The sequence below is a fragment of the Bos taurus genome, chromosome 7 (assembly GCF_002263795.3).
Source record: "Bos taurus isolate L1 Dominette 01449 registration number 42190680 breed Hereford chromosome 7, ARS-UCD2.0, whole genome shotgun sequence".
Classification (NCBI taxonomy): Eukaryota; Metazoa; Chordata; class Mammalia; order Artiodactyla; family Bovidae; genus Bos; species Bos taurus.
In genome coordinates, this window is record NC_037334.1 from 16,529,842 (window position 1) to 16,548,684 (window position 18,843).

Genomic DNA, 18,843 nt, shown 5'->3' on the forward strand with positions numbered 1-18,843 from the left:
TTATGGACCGCAGCCCTACCAGGCTCCAGAATCCTCCTGGGATTCTCCAGGCAAGAATACTGGAATGGGTTGCCATGCCCTCCTCCAGGGGATCTTCCCAGCCCAGGGATCAAACCCACCTCTCTTACATTGCAGGTGGATTCTTCACGCACTGAGCCACCTGGGAAGCCCCTTTTCTCTATCACATCTTGAGAGCCTGTCGGAAATGCAGACACTCGGGCCCACACCAGACTAACCATCAGAGTCTGCATTTTAGCGAGGTCCCCAGGGGATTCCTGCATGCACACTGGGGTGGCCACCCCCTCCCTCCACTCCCCAGAGTTTCCAGTTCTGCAGATCTGGGCCCCAGCTGGGGATTTGCATCTCTAACAAGTTCCCAGGAACTGCTGGTACTCCGGAGGTAGGGGGTGGTGTGTCGGGGAGGGGACCCATTTTGAGAACCCTGGCCCTAGCAACTTGCTTCTCAAGGGGAAATGGGCAGGCTCTCTGCAAAATCATCTGGGTGCTTAAAATAGCTTGCGGTTAATTTCTGAACATGTGAGCTATGCCTGGACACACCTTCCTGGTTCAAAAAGGTCGATGAGTACACTTCAGGTGAATTGCACCCTTGTGCCCACCACCCTTGGTCCCTGATCACTCCTTCCTCCCCCATCCCCCCCGCCCAAGGAAAGCCCTTCTGGACTTTTGGGGGGGAAATTTCTTCAAAATTTCACTTCCCCTCTCTCCCAGCCCCAAGACCTGAACAAGTGTGTTTTGAGAGGGAATCTCAGACACTTTTGCTTGGGTCCCCCTCACGGCGTATGAGAAGGGTTTTAAGGGCAGAGCAGGTGCAGCTTTTCCACTGACTGGAGGGGGTTACAAGACGGGGAGATGGGGGTGGGATGGGGGTGCCAGGCTTGGTCGGGGGCAGCTTCAGTCACCCCAGCAAGAGATGAGGCTCAGCACATTGCCAAGGAGGTACTGGGTGTCAACAGGAGAAACAACAACCCTGTGTAGCGCACAGATGATCAGGAAATGGCTAGTGGGGCGGGGGTGTTGGGGGGAGGGGAGGCAGCCCCCGGCAGCTGGGAGAAGGCTAGCTGGGGTGGCAGCCTGAACCAGGGGTGAGGAGGCAGTGGCGGTGCCTGGAGGATGGCGAGCCAGAGGCTCTGGGAAGCGGGATTTCAGAGGGAGCCGCAGGAATAACCTTCAGGCTGAGCAGCCCGAGGTCCTCAGGGACCCTAGAGAGAGAGGCTTCTGGGCCCACTGGGGCAGGGGCCAGCTTGCAGGAGCGAGGGGCAGGAGGTGGGGGTGGCGGGACAAGCTCCATTCAGAAGCCCAGCAATGAAGGATGCCCTAGAGCAGCAGTCCCCAGCCTTTTAGGCACCAGGGACCTGTTTTGTGGAAGACAATTTTTCCATGAATGGGGGATGGGAGAGGGGAGTTTGGGGACGATTCAAGCACATGAAATTTACTGTGCACTTTATGATTATTACACCAGCTCCACCTCAGATTATCAGCCACTAGATCTCAGAAGCTGGGGACCCCTGCCCTAGGGAAATAGGACGGGGGAAGGAGATACAGTTGGTCCCCATAGGATGCTGGAGAGCTTGGGAGCTGGGAGAGGAGAGCCCAGGGTCTTTTGCTCCCTGCAGAGGATAGGTAGGGACTCGGGACAAAGGGAGAAGGTTTGGGACAAGCTGAAGGATTGTGGGGCCAGGTACCTGTTAAGGGCAAGGGAAGGATGCAGGGGACGAACTAGCAGCCACAGTCCTGCAGGCTCCCATCACAGGGGCTCTGACTTCGGATGCTCGGGACTGAAGCCCCCAGATGCAGGGGAGTGGAGTGAGGATGATGAACCCAGCACCGATCCTTGGTGAGGCAGGCAGGCAGCATCCTTTGTTTCACAGCCCCCTGAAGCAGGTGCCGAGAGCAAGTCGCATGTCAATTTAATTCAACCGATATTTATTGAGCGCCTACTCTGTGCCAGGCTCTGGGGACACAGCTGAGAACAAAACAAAGGCCCTCGCTAATCTGAAACAGATCAGTAACTTACACAACCTGCTGAAAGAAGAGGCTTTGGTACAAAAACACAGTGGGGTAGAAGGGATGGGGAGTCAGGAGGTGTCCTTTTAAATGGGAGGGAGGTGGGAGGAGCATGTGCAAAGGCCCTGTGGTGGGAGTTAGCCTAAATGTTGAAGGAGCAGTGAGGATGCTGGCGGAGGAGAACCTGGGGCGATACAGCCTGCAGGAGGGGTCCACACGATCAGAAAGAAGCCTGTGGGACTCCGGCTTTTTCCCTGAGCTGGAAGGAAACTTCTGGGGGTCTTAGGCAGTGAAGAGGAAGACCTGGGTGAGCAAGGAGGGGGTCTGCACCAAGGCTGAAGCAGGAGGGGGTGAGAGGTGAGGGGATTCTGAATGTGGCTTGACTGGGACCTTGGCTCTTTCTGATGGGTTTGGGAAGGGATTGGTGAGAGAAAGGTGGCGAGGGTGACGCCCTGTCGACCTGAGCAGCCTGGAGGCAGAAGCCTGAGTTCCCATGAGGAGAGGTTGGGTAGGCAGCTGTGCGCTGGCCCAGAGTTCTGAGGAAGGGTTTGGGGGAGAGAAAAATCTCGGGGTGGTGCCAGGGAGAGCGAACAGCTGAGTGGGGGTTCTAGCCCATGTGTCACTCAAGGGGTCAGCTTTGTCCCCACCCTGTTCTGGGCCCCAGGGAACCCTCCATAGGCTCCAAACGTGTGGCTGGGGCTTAGCCTGGCCCTTGACTCTTAGGATTCTGGGTGGCCCATTGTGGGTCTCTCCTCTTTCTCAAGTGGGCCCGAGAATCACATGAGCATGTCTGGCTCTTCCTTTTCTAGACGAGAAACGGGGTGGGCAGGTGAGGTGCTTAACCAGGGGCATTCTAAGATCCTAGTCTGCCTCCCCCATGGCCCCCCAGAGGTGTGGGGCTGACCATGTCAAATCTGGGGTTGGTGCTACCCCAGCCTCCTAGACCCTGCATGGGGGTGGGGCCGGCAGCTGAGGACCCAAAAAGGCCTCCGGGTGACCTGTCCACCTCCCCCATGAGCTTCTCCAGCCTTCTGTGTACTAGGCCCTATTCTGGACTGAGAACCACGTTCACGGCAGTCCCCTGCCTTGCCCTGCAATATTCCTGAGTAGACGTCTAGGGGTGTTCTCTGCTCCATCAGACCCGAGTCTTCATCTTCAGGCCCTGCCTAGTAAATGCTTCTTATAATGAAGTAGGAAAAAAAAAAACAGGGGAACTATCCATGCCACTTCAGTTCCTGGTACTCAGAGGTGGCGCCGGGCACCAAGTTCTACAACTCCCAGCATCCCTGTTCCACACCTGGAGACCAGAGCCAGCAAGGCCCCGAGGAGAGGGCATGATGCAGGTGGGTGGTAGGGGAGCATTGGCTGCCTGAGCTGAGGTCTCTGTCCTCTGGGGCCAGGATATGGGTCTGTATCAGGAGAGGGTGAGCTGGGGATGGAGGAGCACGCTGGGGTTTCAGGTGTTCCCTGCTGCTCCCTGGAAGGCTGGGCTGCCAGGCGCTGTGCCCCAAAGGGAAGGGGGCTTCTAGCCTCCAAATTGGAGGGCAGGGGATTCTCAGATTGGGAACTCTGAGCACTTGAGGGCAGGCCAGTGGTGACGGCCCGCTGGGCTGAGAGGCAAGGGACGGGCCCTCGGGGATGTTGGTGGGGACACGGGAATGAGCCTGCTGCTTCTGCTTGCTGGGGGTCCTCAGGGTCTTGCTGTGGGTTGGGCTGTTCCTGTGTTCAAGGTGGAGGAGTGATGCAGAAGGGTGCAGCTGGAGGGTGGGCAGGGGCACCCAGGGCCAAGGTGGCAGGCCAACGCTCAGCACGTGGCCAGCCGGTCGCACACCCAGCCATGAAGTTCGCTTCCACAGAAGGCGTCATTCCACTTCCCAGAGCCCAGCATCATCACGCAGTTCTCACCCTGGCCTGCATCGTTGGGCTCCCCTGGCTGCCAGTTGCTGGAGCAGAAAGCCTTCAGGTCAGAGGATGAGGAAGGAGGAAGGGTCCCCTGGGCCCTCCCCACCCCATCACTGGATTCCCATCACAACTCCCAGCAGCCTGGAGATACCACCCTCCCTCCCCCGAGTCTAGTCTGAATCCAAACCCTGACCATCTCCCTTGGGTTCCATCCAGAAGCTCCCCAAGGCACATACCCCCCAAAACCCTCCTCTCCCAAGACAGAAAGGCTCCCCTCCCCTCCTCTACATTCCCCCCATCTTCACCTATAGTCCAGGGGCTGGTTGTCCATCCAGATAAACTCCCCTTCAATGTCCAGGTCCCGAAGGCCAATCCAGGAGCCCCTCCAGTTGGCACGTTTGGTCAGGAAGTCCTGGGGAGGAGGATAGGGCTAGAGGGCTGGTGAGACGTGCCTGGGTTCCCCCGCCCTTACCCCACAGGAGATCGGGGTGGGAATCTGCCACCTCCCCTGCAGAACCCAGGCCCACCTGCTCCTCTGGGCTGTGGATGCTAACCAGCCGCCCGTGCAGATTTTCACAGGCGTACCGGGCCTGGATCCATTTCTTGGCGCCCTCCCCGAAGTAGTAGCACTTCTTTTGGAAATAGATCCATGCCTCGGGGCACGTGTTGCACACAGAGCCTGGGGTGGAGGAGAGGCTGAGGGGGGCAGCTGTGGTGGGCACCATGGTGGTTGCTGTCGTAGTTGCTGTGGTGCTGGGCACCATGGTGGGTGCTGTCGTAGTTGCTGTGGTGCTGGGCACCATGGTGGGTGCTGTAGTGGATGTTGTTGTCGTGGGTACCAAGGTGGATGCTGTGTTGGGTACCATGGAGAGCGCAATGGCGGGTGCCGTGGGTACCACAGACAAAGTGGGTGGCAGCATCTCTCCTGGGGGCTGGGCTGAAAAGCAGATCAACCCCAGGGCCTAACAGAAAGTCTCCTTCTTCCCTGGAGCTCCCGTGTTGATGTACATGTGAGACCATCTCCACGGCAGGGGCACCTCAGCCACCACCACCATCAGCACACACCCCCCCACCAACTGTCAGGAACATCGTGATCACCAGCACCCCCACCACAGGTACCCACAATGGCCAGCAGCATTTCTCCACCACCAACTCCACAGCCAGTGCCAAGCCAGCCATATCTTAGTCTCCAGTGCCAACGGCACGAGGAGGCCAAGACTGCCAGCATCACTTTCCCCACTACCATCCCCACCAACAGCTGCCCCCCACAGTAGCCCTCGCCACCATCATGGCCATCACCCCCCAACCAGCACTCTTGGTGACTTTCTGGGAAACTGAGATGATTTTCTTCTAGTTGGTCAGGGGAGTCTGTGGTGGGGGTGGGGTAGGAAAAGACTGGAGGGCTGGGTCCTGACGATCTCCATCAGGGACCACCGTGGTCTTTCTTTCCTTGCCCCAACCCCAAGGAAACTCTCAGCCAGTCATCACCACCAGCCCTGCCAGCTGGGAGGTTAAAACCACTCTTACTGGACTGACTCTCTGCTTATTTAAATGAGATTTTCTTAGAGTGAAGTTATGGAGGGCTCCATAGCTTGGGTGGAATTTTTCTAAGGAGCCGTGGGTCCACCAAACTCTGAAGAGCCCTGGGGAGACTTCCCACACATCGGACTGTAACCAGAAGTCAGCCCTCTGGCGGGGGATGGGGAGAGGGGACAGCATTAAAACAGACGAGGGCATCTCTGGACCTTCAAGATAACTTTGGGGGATGATGCCCTGGCTCTGGGTCACATGATCATGGAGAGACAGCCACCGAGCTGGGCTCAGAACCCAGGCCATGGGGCCAGATTTTGGGGGAGGGAGTCGGGTCAAAACAAATGAGATCCAGGTTCCGGTGTAGGGGAAGGGCACGGTGGGGTTTCTTGCTGGGATTCCCACAGCCACCCCAGGTCCCAGGGGACAGGACTCCACACAGAGCAGAGATCCTTCCTCTTCTCTGACCCAGCAGGGGCTTCCCAGAGGGGCGAGGGGGTGGGTCTTCAGGCAGGAACCCCCAGCTTCCACCCCAGGTTCCAGGCACAGTGATTGAACACTTTCTGCACTTTGCTGGGACCACCCCTATGACCCTTGGGACTGCCAACATCATCTCTCTCATTGTCACCCCTGGGAAGACCCCACGGTTCCCCTGGTCTGCACTGCTGCGAGGTTACTCCCCCTTTTGCCCCCTGGCTGGGTCAGACAGTCCTCCGCGAGGGCTGTGGCTGAGGGCCTCCTACCCACGACCCTCTCCTGAGTGGAGATGGGCAGAGGTGAGATCAGTAAAGAGAACCCATTTTTGGTGAATGCTCAATGTCTTTACCTGGAGGAGGAAAAAGCTTGGAAGCCCCCCACCCAGGTCAGTGGAGGGGAGCTTCTGGAATCAGAAAGGGTTTTCTCTGGTGTCCCCATGTGGGTCCAGCCACACACACGAGCACACACCCATCCACACTGTCATGCTCACACCTCTACTGCAGGCTGGAACAGGTTGCACCCAAGGTCTCTTGCATGAGCCAACAAGCCCCCTCCCCCACCCCACCCCCACCCCCCAACAGAGGCGCATGCTCACCGTTGGCAGCGCGTAGCTCGATCCACAACTTTCCCACCTCCTCTTGGAGTCTTCCCAGTGAATCCAAGGCCTGACGCATCTCATTCAAGCCTTGAGTGGTTGGGTCAGGGGTAGGGGGGTAGGAGTCAAGGTGTTTGTTTTTAATTTGCGGAGGGGCCGGGCACAGATCCAGGCATACCTCCCTGCCCCCTACCCCCTGTTCCTCCCCAGCTGCTCACCGCGGGACTTCAGGTCACTCAGGTCAGCTCGAAGACCATCCAGGTTCCAGGAGAGCTCAGACTCTGATGGGGGTGGTGGCGGGGGCAGGGCTGGTGTCAGGGATGATGCCCCCCGAGCTGCACAGCCCCGCCTTAGCTCTAGAACCCAAGGCCGCACCCTACCCTGCCCCCAGCTCTCACCCTGAGATTCCATTCTCTTCTGTTCAGTTTGGATTCGTTCCATGTCCTGCATCATCTGGGCAGCTGGTTGCAGGGAGGGGGCTCAGATCAGATCAGATCAGTTGCTCAGTCGTGTCCGACTCTTTGCGACCCCATGAATTGCAGCATGCCAGGCCTCCCTGTCCATCACCAACTCCCGGAGTTCACTCAGACTCACGTCCATCGAGTCAGTGATGCCATCCAGCCATCTCATCCTGTCATCCCTTTCTCCTCCTGCCCCCAATCCCTCCCAGCATCAGAGTCTTTTCCAATGAGTCAACTCTTCGCATGAGGTGGCAGTGGTAAGCAAATTCTCAGACTCACCCCTCAGTAGTCCCTTCCTGACACCTCCTCTCCCACTGTCCACCCCCCAACCCCGCCACCAGCGTGGTCTCTTCGCCTGAGTCTTTAGAGTCACCTGCCCATTTTGCAACTCATGGAGGGCTGGAGCCCTGTGTCCACATGTTCATCCATCCTCCTTAGACCCCAAGCTCAGCTCACTCACCCTGGGATTTCTGGGCCATCTGGTCACCCTTTTGTCTTTCCAAGTCTTTGGACACCTGAGAGACTGGAGCAGGGGAAGAGAAGACCTGTTGAGCTAAGAGCGCAGGCTGGCGAATCACCCCCCACCCCATCCCAAGTGCACAGACCCCCAACACATCATCTGGATGACCGCAGCTGTTGCTTAATTTAAAAGCAATTAAAAATTGTTCTTAATTCCAAGGACACGAGGACAAGCAGATCTGCTTTTATTTCTCTTGGCAGCTAACGCATGTTTTACAAGACAAAGGTCTGTGGCGACCACAGAAAAAGTCTGTGAATGCCATTTTCCCAGCTTCTTTTGCTCCCTTCCTGTTTCAGTGTCACATTTTGGTGAGTCTCGCAATTTTTCAAACTTCTTCATTCTGGCTGTCTCTGTTAGGATGGTCTGTGGTCAGTGATCTTTGGTGTCACTCTGATAATGGTTTTAGGGTACCAGGAACCACACCCATTATGGTGAACTTAATTGATGAGTGTTCTGTGTGTTCTGACTGCTTCACTGACCAGCGGTTCCCCCATCTCTGTCCCTCTTTTGGGGCCTCCCTATCCCCTGAGACACAACAATACTGAAATGAAGTCAATGAATATCCCTACAGCAGCCTCCAAGTGTTCAAGTGAAAGGAAGAGTCACATGTGACTCACTTTAAATTAAAAGCTAGGAATGATGAAGTTTAGTGAGGAAGGCACCTGGCAGGCTGAAGTAGACCAAAAGCTAAGCCTTTTGTGCTGAACAGTTAGCTGAGCGGTGAATGCAAAGGAAATGTTCTCGGAGGAAATTAAGAATGCTACTCCAATAAAGACACAAATGATGTGGAAGTGAAACAGCCTCATAGCTAATACTGAGAAAGTTTTCGTGATCTGGAGAGAAGATCAAATCATCCACAACATTTGATGAAGTCAAAGCCAAAGAAGCCTGAGCGCCATAGAATTGATGCTTTTGAATTGTGGTGCTGGAAAAGACTTGAGAGTTCCTTGGACTGCAAGGAGGTCAAACCAGTTGATTTACTAAAGTAAATCAACCCTAAATATTCATTGGAAGGACTGATGCTGAAGCTGAAGCTCCAATACTTTGGCCACCTGATGCAAACAGCCGACTCATTGTAAAAGACCCTGATGCTGGAAAAGATTGAGGGCAAGAGGAGAAGGGGTCGGCAGAGGATGAGATGGTTGAGATGGCATCACCAACTCAATGGACTTGAATTTGAACAAAGTCTGGGAAATAGTGAAGAACAGGGAAGTCTGGTGTGCTGCAGTCCATGAGGTTGCAAAGAGTTGGACATGACTTAGTGACTGAACAACAACAAAGCCTTCTCTAGAGCAAGGCCCTAACTCTCAGCTGAGAGAGGTGAGGAAGTTGCAGAAGAAAAGTGTTCAGCCTGCAGAAGTTGGTTCATGAGGTTGAAGGAAAGAGGCCGACCCCATAACATGAAAGAGCAAGAAGAAAGTAGCCAGTGCTGGTGTAGAAGCTTCAGCTGGTTCTCCAGAAGATCTAGCTAATTCATGAAGGTGGCTACACTATACAAGAGATTTTTGTTGTAGATGAAATAGCCTTGTATTGGAAGAACATGCCATCTTTCATAGCTAGAAAGGAAAAGTCAATGCCTGGCATCAAAGCTTCAGAGGATGGAACTTCCCTGTGGTCCAGTGGTTAATAATCAGCCTGCCAACGCAGGGGACATGAGGCCAATCCCTGGTCCAGGGAGATCCCACATGCCTCAGAAGAACAAAGCTACTGCAGCCACTGAGCTTGCACGCCTTAGAGCCTGAGCCCCACGACAAGAGAAGCCCCCACTCTCCACAAGTAGAGAAAGCCTGCGTGCAGCAATGAAGACCCAGAGCAGCCAATAAATAAATAATTTTTTTAAAAGCATCCAAGGATAGGTTGACTCTCTTGTTAGGGGCTAATGCAGCTGGTGACTTTCAGTTGAAGCCAGTACTCATTTAACATTCTGAAAATCCTGGGGCCGTTAAGAACTATGCTAAATCTACTCAGCTCATGGCCTATAAATGGAACAGCAAAGCCTGGATGACAGCACACCTGTTTACAACACGCTTACTGGGTATTTTAAGCCCACTGTTGAGACCTACTGCTTAGAGAAGAAAGATCCTTTCAAAATATGACTGCTCATTGGCAATGTATCCGGCCACGCAAGAAATCTGATGGAGACAGACAAGGAGATTCATGTTGCTTTCATGCCTGCTAACCAGCATCCACGCCATGACCCATAGATCAAGGAGGCATTTTGACTTTCAAGTCTTATTCTTTAAGAAATACATTTCTTAAGACTAGAGCTGCCATTTCGTAAGACTAGGTGGCCCAGATGGTTAAGAATCCTCCGCTTGCAGGAGACCTAGGTTCGATCCCTGAGGGTTGGGAATATCCCCTGGAGGAGGGCATGGTAACCCACTCCAGTATTCTTGCCTGGTCATCCCCATGGACAGAGGAGCCTGGCGGGCTACAGGCCAAGGGATCACAAAGAGTCAGACATGAATGAGCGACTAAGCACACCGAGCGGCCACAGATAGTGATTCCACTGATGGATCTGGGCAAAGTCCGCTGAAAACCTCCTGGAAAGGATTCGCCACTCCAAACGACATGAAGAACAAGTGTGATTCATAGGAAGAGTCAAGCTATCAACGTTAGTGGGAATTTGGGAGGAGTTGATTCCAGCCCTAAAGAGGGTTCAAGACTTCAATGGAAGAAGTCACTACAGATGCGATGGAAACAGCGAGAGAACTCGAATTAGAAGGGGAACCTGAAGATGGGCTTCCCTGGTGGAAAGAGTAGAGACGGTAAAGAGTCTGTCTGCAATGCAGAAGAAGCAGGAGACCCAGGTTCAATCCCTGGGTTGGGAAGATCCCCTGGAGAAGGGAATGGCAACCCATTCCAGTATTCTTACCTGGAGAATTCCATAGACAGAGGAGCTTGGCCGGCTACAGTCCATGGGGTTGCAAAGAGTTGGACATGACTGAGTGACTAACACTTTCACTGAAGATAGGACTAAATTGCTGTCATCTCAGAATAAAACCCTCCACCAGCAAAAAAGATTACAACTCGTTGAAGGCTCAGATGATGATCAGCAATTTTTTTAGCAAGAAGGTATTTTTACATTAAGGTATGTACACTTTTTTTTAGACCTAATGTTATTACACATTTAACAGACCACAGTATCATGTAATCATAACTTCTATATATACTGAGAAACCAAAATATTCCTGTGACTTCCTTTATTGTGACATTGGCTTTATTCTGGAACCAAGCCCTTGATATGTCTGAGGTCTGCCCGTACTCAGGAAAGTGCAGGCAAGAGTCCAGTGAACCTGTGTACCCTTCCGCCACCCAGAATGAGATGCAAAAGCAGCAGGCATTTCTCAAAAGCTCACTGGACTCAGTTCTGAGCTCTTCAAAAGTCTTTTTTTTTTTCCTGCCTCTTAGCACTAACACGATGCCTGTTTTACAGGTGTGGAAGCTGAGGTACAGAGCAGGTAGGTATCAGTTCCATTAGGCACAGCTCAGACCCTCCCCTCCAAGAGTCTCTGGGTTTTCATCCCCCACCCCACCTCCTCGGGCGAGCATAGACTGACCCTTAGATCCTGGGAGAGACCCTGGAGCCCAGACTTTGTCTGTCATCCCACACTAGTCAGTGGCAGAAGCAAGACAAGAGCCTGGTTTCTGCCCCCCTGCTCCCCTGCGCCTCCCCACTCAGCCCCTCCATACCATTCAGGGCAGCGGTCTCCTCCAGCTGTTTTAGATTTCGTGCATTTTCCCAGTCTGGAGCATGGGAGAGGGGGTGGATGAGGGAGAGGAGAGGAGAGAAAGGATATATTTCGGGTGTTCCCATCCATCCACACCCCACCTGCCAGCTGGAGATGGAGGTTTGAGGTGGGAAGTGTCCCAAGGTTGGGCTCCCCAGGATCGGAGAGTGGGGGTCAGGGAGGGAACATGAGATGGGGGTCTCGGGGGTTAGGGGTGTCCTCACGCCACAAGAGAAGCAGAGTCAGCAGCCCAGCCCATAGCGCCGTCGTCACCAGTGCCAGCAGGGCCAGCTGCGTTCCCCTAGAGCAGCACGGCCTCCGCCTTCTGGAAAATTTCGTGAATTCTGCCAGGAACACGGGGAGCAACAGGGGGTGAAGGGTGAGGCTAGGCTCTGGCTCGGCCGGACGTCCCATCACCCAGAGTCCTAGGAGCTCGTCCAGAGCCCACAGTGGAGCAGAGGGCCTCAGTGGACCCCGAGCCTCCTCCGGACATTTTACCCACATGCTGCTTTCATGTCCGTCAGCGATCGCCACCACCCCCCATCTTTGTCCGTCTCTGCATCTCTGAGTCTCTTCCTCTGCCAGTCCAGCCCAAAGACGGCTGCTCCTTCTGCCCACACTCCAGCAGCCAGCAAGCCTGACGTGGCGCCATGTCACTATCCAGAGAGATGGGTCTGGGGGCCAGGAGCTGAGATCCCCCGTCCTCCACAGACCCCCCTCCTCAGTTGGCCGACCTATGCCCCTTCTCCCTTGTATGGGTTCAGCTACCCGTCTGCCCCCAATGCTGGTTCCCCACACCAGCTCAGGAAGACTGGGTCCTCCTTCCCGGGCCCCCCGGCCCCCCGCCCCCAGCCCTCACCCTGAGACCTATTCCCTAAACACCAGACACTGGGTCTCAGTTCTTCCCCAAATCCAAACTCTTCCCTCACCCCCTCAGGGCTCCCCCAGAACTCTACCTTGCTGCCCCATTGCAGGCCCGGGTCCCCTCCCCTCAGCCCGGCTGTGAGGAGTCATTGTGTTGGATTCCACTCGTTCTGAGTCCCCTTCATATGGTTGTCGGTCTATCGGGCTCCCCCGTGCCCCAGCTGGAGCTGGGGTTTTTTTTTTTTTTTTCGGTCTTGAGGGTGTTGAGTCAGGGAAGGGAGTGGCCTGAAGCTTCCTTTGTCTGCCTGGCTCTGTGCCACGAACCCCAGTCAGGGCTCACCTCCCTTCCCTTGCTGGGCTTTTGCTAAAAAATCACTCTTCATTCCAAATAGGGACCTTGGAGCCCCGCTCCTCTCCTGGGTGGAAAATAGGAGGTCAGAGTTCTTGATTTGGCCAGGGTCAGCTTCAGAGAGTTCTCTCACCTGAGTAGGAACTTTCCTCCATGGCAGCACTGCTTGGATTCTCCCAGTGACGGGGTGCTCACTACCTGTCAAGGCAGCCCACTTGACGGGCACAGTGGCGGCCGTTCTGGCTGGGATCTGGGTTTTAACAGGGGGTGAGGGTTAGATGTCAGGTTCTAGTCACTCACACAGGCCAGCACCTGGGACTTGAGTGCAGTGACCATTGGCTGGTTTTGTTTAGTCGATGACTGGAAATCAATGCTGCAGTTAAGTGGGGGATGCAACTGAAGTGGAGGGTGAGCAGCCTGAAGCCAGAGGTGGGCACCCAGGGGTCCATCACACATAAGGCGCAGAGCAGGTGTTCCATCAGTGTGCACCCGAGTCATCTTGGCAAGTGGCTTAACCTCAAAACCAATCTCCTCATCCACCACATGACAAAATTAAGGTATTCTACTCCACAGGGTGCTCTAGGTGAATGTGTAAAGTGCTTTGGGACATAGCAAGCACTGAAAATACCATCAGCTATTGTTACTGTTGCTGCCAGTGCAACCTCAGCCCAAGACTCAATCTTTCTGAGCCTCAGTTTTCCCCTCTGTAAAATGGGGCAACCCATGAGCCAGGGTAGGACCAAATGAGATAACAGTGGACTTAAGGCTTGTGGCACAGCTGCACACAGTGGGTCTTCAGGTCTTAAATATCCATATCAAGCATCCATTCTGTGCCAATTCCTGCTGGGAAATGCAGACTGTGTCACTCAGGCCTCAGCTTCCTTCTCTTCCAACATGCCCAAGGCATTTTTAAAAGTCTCTTGACTCTAAAGTACCTACTAGGTGCTGAAGAGCATGGGCTTTGCCATCAGAGAAGCCTGGGGTCCACCAGCTGCCCTGCCTTGCTGGGTGACGATGGGCAAGTCGCTTCCCCTCTCTGAGTCTCAGAGAAACGGAGAAGGGGTCAGCCAGGCTGTCGCTCAAACTGGGTCTTTCGCCATCCTGGAGGAAGCCAAAGGGGTCACCATCCTGTGGCCAGACATGCCTGAGCCCGTGCTGACCAGACCTGAGGCTGAGTCCTGGCTTCTCCCTAGACAAACGGCTCAGTTTGCCCATCTGTAAGCTGGGGGCGAGCGACAGCACTGGCTTTCCTGGAGGCACATTGGAGGTGCTGGTGCACAGTAGGTGAACTGAGGGACCCAGAGGGGAAGGAATCTGCCCGCCTCACACCGCGGCGGGACTGGTGAACCCAGGTGAGTGACCCAGGTGAGTGACCTCAGAGCCTATTGGCTCCACCCCAGGGAGAAATGACCGCCTGGTGTGTGTGTGCTGCCGAGGGCTGGGGTGACAGGGTCCTATGCCAGCCCACCTTTCTAACACAAGACTCCTTCCCCTGCTTACAGCCTTCATAGCTCCCCAGGGTCCGGCACGATCAGACCCTCATGCACGCGCCAAGCCCATCTTTCTTGCTCAGTCATGCCAATCAACTGGGTTTCACTTCCCTGAACCTGGCCCCTGCACACACCTGGCAATTCCATCCCCACCTGCCCCCCTGCCCACCATCCGTTCCATAGTCAGTCCTCCTCCTGGTCATCCCCTGAGACTCAGTCCAGAGGTCGTTTCCTCCAGGAAGCCTTTACACTTTCCACAACCATCACACACACACACACACACACACAGTCACAGACTCAGAGGCACGGACACACAATCACATGTGTTGTGCACTCACATGAGTTTTGAATGTGTTGCTGTCCTCTTGGTCAGCTGGGGCCAATGGAGGCAGGAGCCACGGGCTTGGTGAGGAGTTTAAACCCAGAGAGGTACTTTCTCCTGAAACTAGATTCACCCACTGCTTGTATTTTCACAGACCTAATTATGGGCTTGCCACCCGGATAACCCCAGTCCACGCATGGCCTCCTCTGAAGCTCCCTACCACCTGGCCAGGTCTCTGCTATGTTGAGCTCCATCTCTCAGGTGAACAAACTGAGTTCTGAGGCACTAAGTCACCTTCCCAGAGTGCCAAAGGAGCTAAGTGATAGAGTCAGGATTTGAACCCCAAAATGACTAACTCATGACGCTGGGAAGAGGGAGAGAGACACAGGGAGAGAGATGGAGAGAGGAATGGAGAGAGAGGGGGATGGAGAGAGAGAGGGGTGGAGAGAGAGAGGGATGGAGAGAGAAAGAGAGACAAGGAGATGGAGAGAAGGAGAGAGAGGGAGGGAGGAGAGAGGAAAATAAGGAAGGAGGGAGGGAGGGAAGGATGAAAAAGAAACATACATGAGATAATGTGATAACCTTCCGGTCAAATACTGAGAGTTTTGTTATATGGTTTATTTTAGTAGCAACCCACGTTGGGCACAGTCCTCTGTGTCTTATGCATTAACAAATGTAACATTCCTGACCAACAACCTTATGAGGCAGACCGTTTTGTTACCAATGCTGTCTTACGGATGAAAGATGGGAAGCACAGAGAGGGTAAGTAACTTTCCAAGGTCACACAGCTCACAAATGGCAGAGCCAGGATTTGAACCCAGGTGGTGTGGGTCCTGAGTCTGCAGCCTTCCCCATCATGCACCTAGCTTTGTACTGACAGGGAACTTCCTGACACCGCATGCATCCTGCTCTTCCTCCCTGAAATGTATCTCCTGATCCTTAACCCAGGGCTTCTCAGTGGGGAAACGTCTTGTGCTGAACTCCTGGTTGGGCTGTCTCCCCGCCCCAGGCCTGATGCTCTGCCTCTCAGAAAGATGTCCACCTGTGCCCACCATGTTCCACTTCCCAACCACGACTAGGCCAGGCTGTCCACCAAGCAGGAAGGGGCTGGCTGGAATGTCCCTGGAAGGCAGACTGCAAGATAGCAAGCACTGTGTTTGCTCATCTGTCATTGTATCCCCGGCTTGGGGATGGGTAGCCTTCAGCACTTGTCTACTGAATGAATGACCCTGGTGGCCTGAGGCTGCTCATACTGGGCCCCCAAGTGTCCCTTGCAACCTTGATCCGGGCTAACTGTGGGGGCCTGAACCCTTGGCATGGTTTGCCAAGTGACAGAGGAGAAACACTTTAAGTTGGGGAGAGAGTTATCAGCTGGGCATCAGAGAGAGGTCACAGGGAGCCACTGGGTGGCCAGAGATGGCAGGAAGCCTGGGGAGTGGGGACCCTGGGGAACGTCCATGGGGGCCAGGTGGCAATGGGGACAATGGTAGGGGCTGTCACCTGGTCCAGGAACCAGAGGAAGTGGCCAGGGGCAGTGGTTATGTAGATGGAGAGAAGCAGGTAGGTTTGAGATGAGATGGTCTTGGTGATAGGAAAAAGATGGGGACAGGTGCTCAGAAGATGCTATGGAAAATGACCAGTCTCGGCAAGAGTGTCTGGGTGGACAGGCGGGCAGTGAGGACACCGGAAGAGGAGGAGAAAGTTTGGGAACAAGTCCTGTTGGGCTGTAGCTAGGCCTCAGGATGGAGTCCTGGATACAGGCTGCAGCTGGAGTAGAGGCTAGTGATGGAGTCTGGAGTTTCCCAGCTTCTGACAGCTCTGCAGGTGGATGCACCTTGCCCCAATCTCTACTGGTGCCCACTGGTCCTCCGTGTTCTAACTGGGGCTCGAGGGCTCACTACGGTCCTGGGTCCCCACCAAAACTCAATTTAGACAAGAGGATGTTTGAAGGGCACGCACCCCCCCGCCCCCGACTCTGGGGGTGGGGGACCGTATCACAGACCCTGCTCCCTCTTCCCTTCGGCAGTGACAACCCACGTCTCTCACTGACGTTAGAGGATAAACAGGAAACCACACGGATGTGGGCTGTGACCCGACGGTGTCGGTTCTTCTTTCAGGGTCAGCATCCCTACACTGCTGCCAGTCACTCCTGAATCTGGACTCCCGTAGGAACTGGTCAGAGATTAGGCAATGACTGTAAACAATTCTCAGGCGGGATCCCAGCCGCAACAGGGACCCCCTGGACCCCGATTCGTCCCCCACGAGGCTCCCATCCCCAACACTAACAGGTCCTGGGTGCGGCGCCCACTAGGACTCTCAGCACCAGGGACAGGGCACGACACTCAAAGCAGCTGTGATGAAAGCAGGAACCTCGCGGCCTTGATCCGGACCCCGTCCTGGAACTGCTCAGGGCTCACCCCACCTGTCCATTTTTTTCTGATGTTGTGAGGAGGGGCAAGCAAAGGGTGTGTGAGTGTGTGGTGGGGGGGCAAGTAGGCGTGCCAACTTCAGGAGGACTTCCAGGCGAGGTGTCTTTAAAGCTGGGTTTCTCATTCTCTGCACTGGTTGACGTTGGACCCAGATGATTCCTCGTCGTGGGGGAGCGGTCTTGTGCATTATCCGGTATTTAGCAACGTCCCTGGTCTTTGCTCTGGCCTTCCCAGGTGGCTCGGTGTTAAAGAATCTGCCTACTAATGCAGGAGACGCGGGTTCGATCCCTGGGTTGGGAAGATCCGCTGGAGGAGGAAATGGCAACCCACTCCAGTATGCTTGCCTGGGAAATCCCATGGACAGAGGAGCGTGCTGGGCTACAGTCCATGGGGTCGCAAAGAGTCGGATACGACTTAGCGACTGAGCATGCGCACTGGCCTCCACTCGCCACTTGCTTAGCACCTCCCCTCTCCTTTCCAAAAATGTCCAGGCTTCTCCAGATGACCCCTGAAGGGCACAGAATCACCCACAGTTGAGGACTACTGCTTCGTAGCAGATTTCCAGTGGAGAAGTACTGATTTCAGGCTTTTCCGTATTTCCCTGTCTCCCATCTCTCTCTCTCTCCATCCACTGTGGACAGATAAACTCTGACCTCTTTCATTCATTCAACAATCATTGATTCAACAATCACTGAGCACCTACTGTGTGCGACAGTGCAGACAAGATTAAGTCCCAGCTCTCTTGAGAGAGGAAAACAAAGATTTTCAGTTTTAATTCTGTATATACAATATACACAAATGTTATATTGCTTATATTACACATACAAATATATTTGACACAAATTGTACCATTTAATCATTTTCAGTGGCATTAAGTCCATTGCTGGGGTGCAACTATCCTCACCATCCATCCCAGAATGTTTTCACCTTCCCAAACTGAAACTCTGTCCCCCTTACACACGAACTCCCCTCCCCCAGCCCCTGGCCCCACCACTCCACTTCCTGTCTCTATGGATCTGACTACTCTAGGGACCTCCTAGAAGTGGAATCAATCAGTATTTTTCTTTTAGCCTCTGGCTCACTTCACTGAGTGGAAGGTCCCCAAGGTTCATCCCTGCTGCAGCACAAAAACAAAGTTTAAAATTCATCAATCCACAGGACAATTTCAGGTGGTGGAGAGCAGGGTGCGGGCTAGGCGGAGGAAGAGCTGGTTTAGACCGGAGGACTCAGAAACCTGGGGGGAAGGGAGGGGGCATCGGAGGAGACCACCCCTGGAGAAGCAGACCCTGCTGCTGGACTTTTGTCTAAATGTTTCATGCTGCCAGTTGCTCCCCAGGGCTTTGCCGCCTCAAAGTCATGAGTGGATGCTCTCGCAGTCAGGGGAAACCCACACCATCCTTTCCCAGAGGCCCCAGGTCCCAGAGAGGGGCCAGGGGCCCTGCAGCCTCGCCTGACCTTGGCTGTGTGACTTACACACAGACCCCATAGGTCTCAGTTTTCCCTACGGAGGAGGGCACTGGACTCCTGGAAGCCCAGGGGCACCAATCAGCCCCTCCCTGGCAGGACCACAGGTCTCGTCATAGCCTCTTGCAGGCAGGCTCCCAGCGCTGTGGGGAAGTAGGAATTCTGAAGAACTGGGGTTGATCCTGAGTGACTCACTGGGGTGAGGGATGTGGGGTGTAGGGACCCCCAACAATGGAGACACATAGAGGCATGAAGTGTTGCAACATCACTTGCAGAGTCACAGAGGCACACCACAGACCGACAGCCACTACGCAAATGAACCACAAACACCCACACAACACACACACAGACACAGCACAAAAACAAAACAGACAGTCACTACCCAAATGAACCAAACACACTCACACAACACACACACATAAGACACAACACGAAAACAAAACACAAAGACTCACACACAGTGACAAACAACACAATCCAACCACAGATACCTACACAACACAAAACCACACATGTACCACAGACACACAGACACAGCCTAGAGGCATCTATACAACTCACACACAAAGATACAGACCACAGGACACCACCAAACCACACACACACACCACATACACATGCTCGCGCGCCCTCTGCTGGGCTTCTGCAGAACTGTTTCAATAGAGGGTTTGATGGACAGAAGCA

At 54.3% G+C, this 18,843-nt stretch overlaps 1 protein-coding gene across 4 annotated transcripts; it reads right to left on the minus strand.

Annotated features, from left to right (window-relative positions):
• Nucleotides 1–1,923: 1,923 nt before the first annotated feature.
• On the minus strand, nt 1,924–14,415 carry FCER2 (Fc epsilon receptor II). Of its 4 annotated transcripts, none has more exons than XM_010806880.4 (11): nt 14,283–14,415; nt 12,588–12,704; nt 11,466–11,585; nt 11,204–11,257; nt 7,451–7,513; nt 6,928–6,990; nt 6,748–6,810; nt 6,530–6,619; nt 4,455–4,864; nt 4,233–4,357; nt 1,924–3,968 (listed from the first exon to the last, which is right to left on the minus strand). In XM_010806880.4, the coding sequence occupies exons 2-11, from the start codon at nt 12,607–12,609 to the stop codon at nt 3,830–3,832; spliced, it is 1,149 nt and encodes a 382-aa protein (XP_010805182.1). In that variant the 5' UTR covers nt 12,610–12,704; nt 14,283–14,415; the 3' UTR covers nt 1,924–3,829. The 4 variants fall into 4 exon arrangements, with proteins under 4 accessions (XP_010805182.1, XP_059744581.1, XP_002688905.2 ...); XM_059888598.1 differs by having other exon boundaries at nt 4,233–4,339; nt 14,283–14,413; XM_002688859.7 differs by having other exon boundaries at nt 4,233–4,339; nt 4,455–4,606; nt 14,283–14,412.
• Between the last annotated feature and the right edge of the window lie 4,428 nt (nt 14,416–18,843).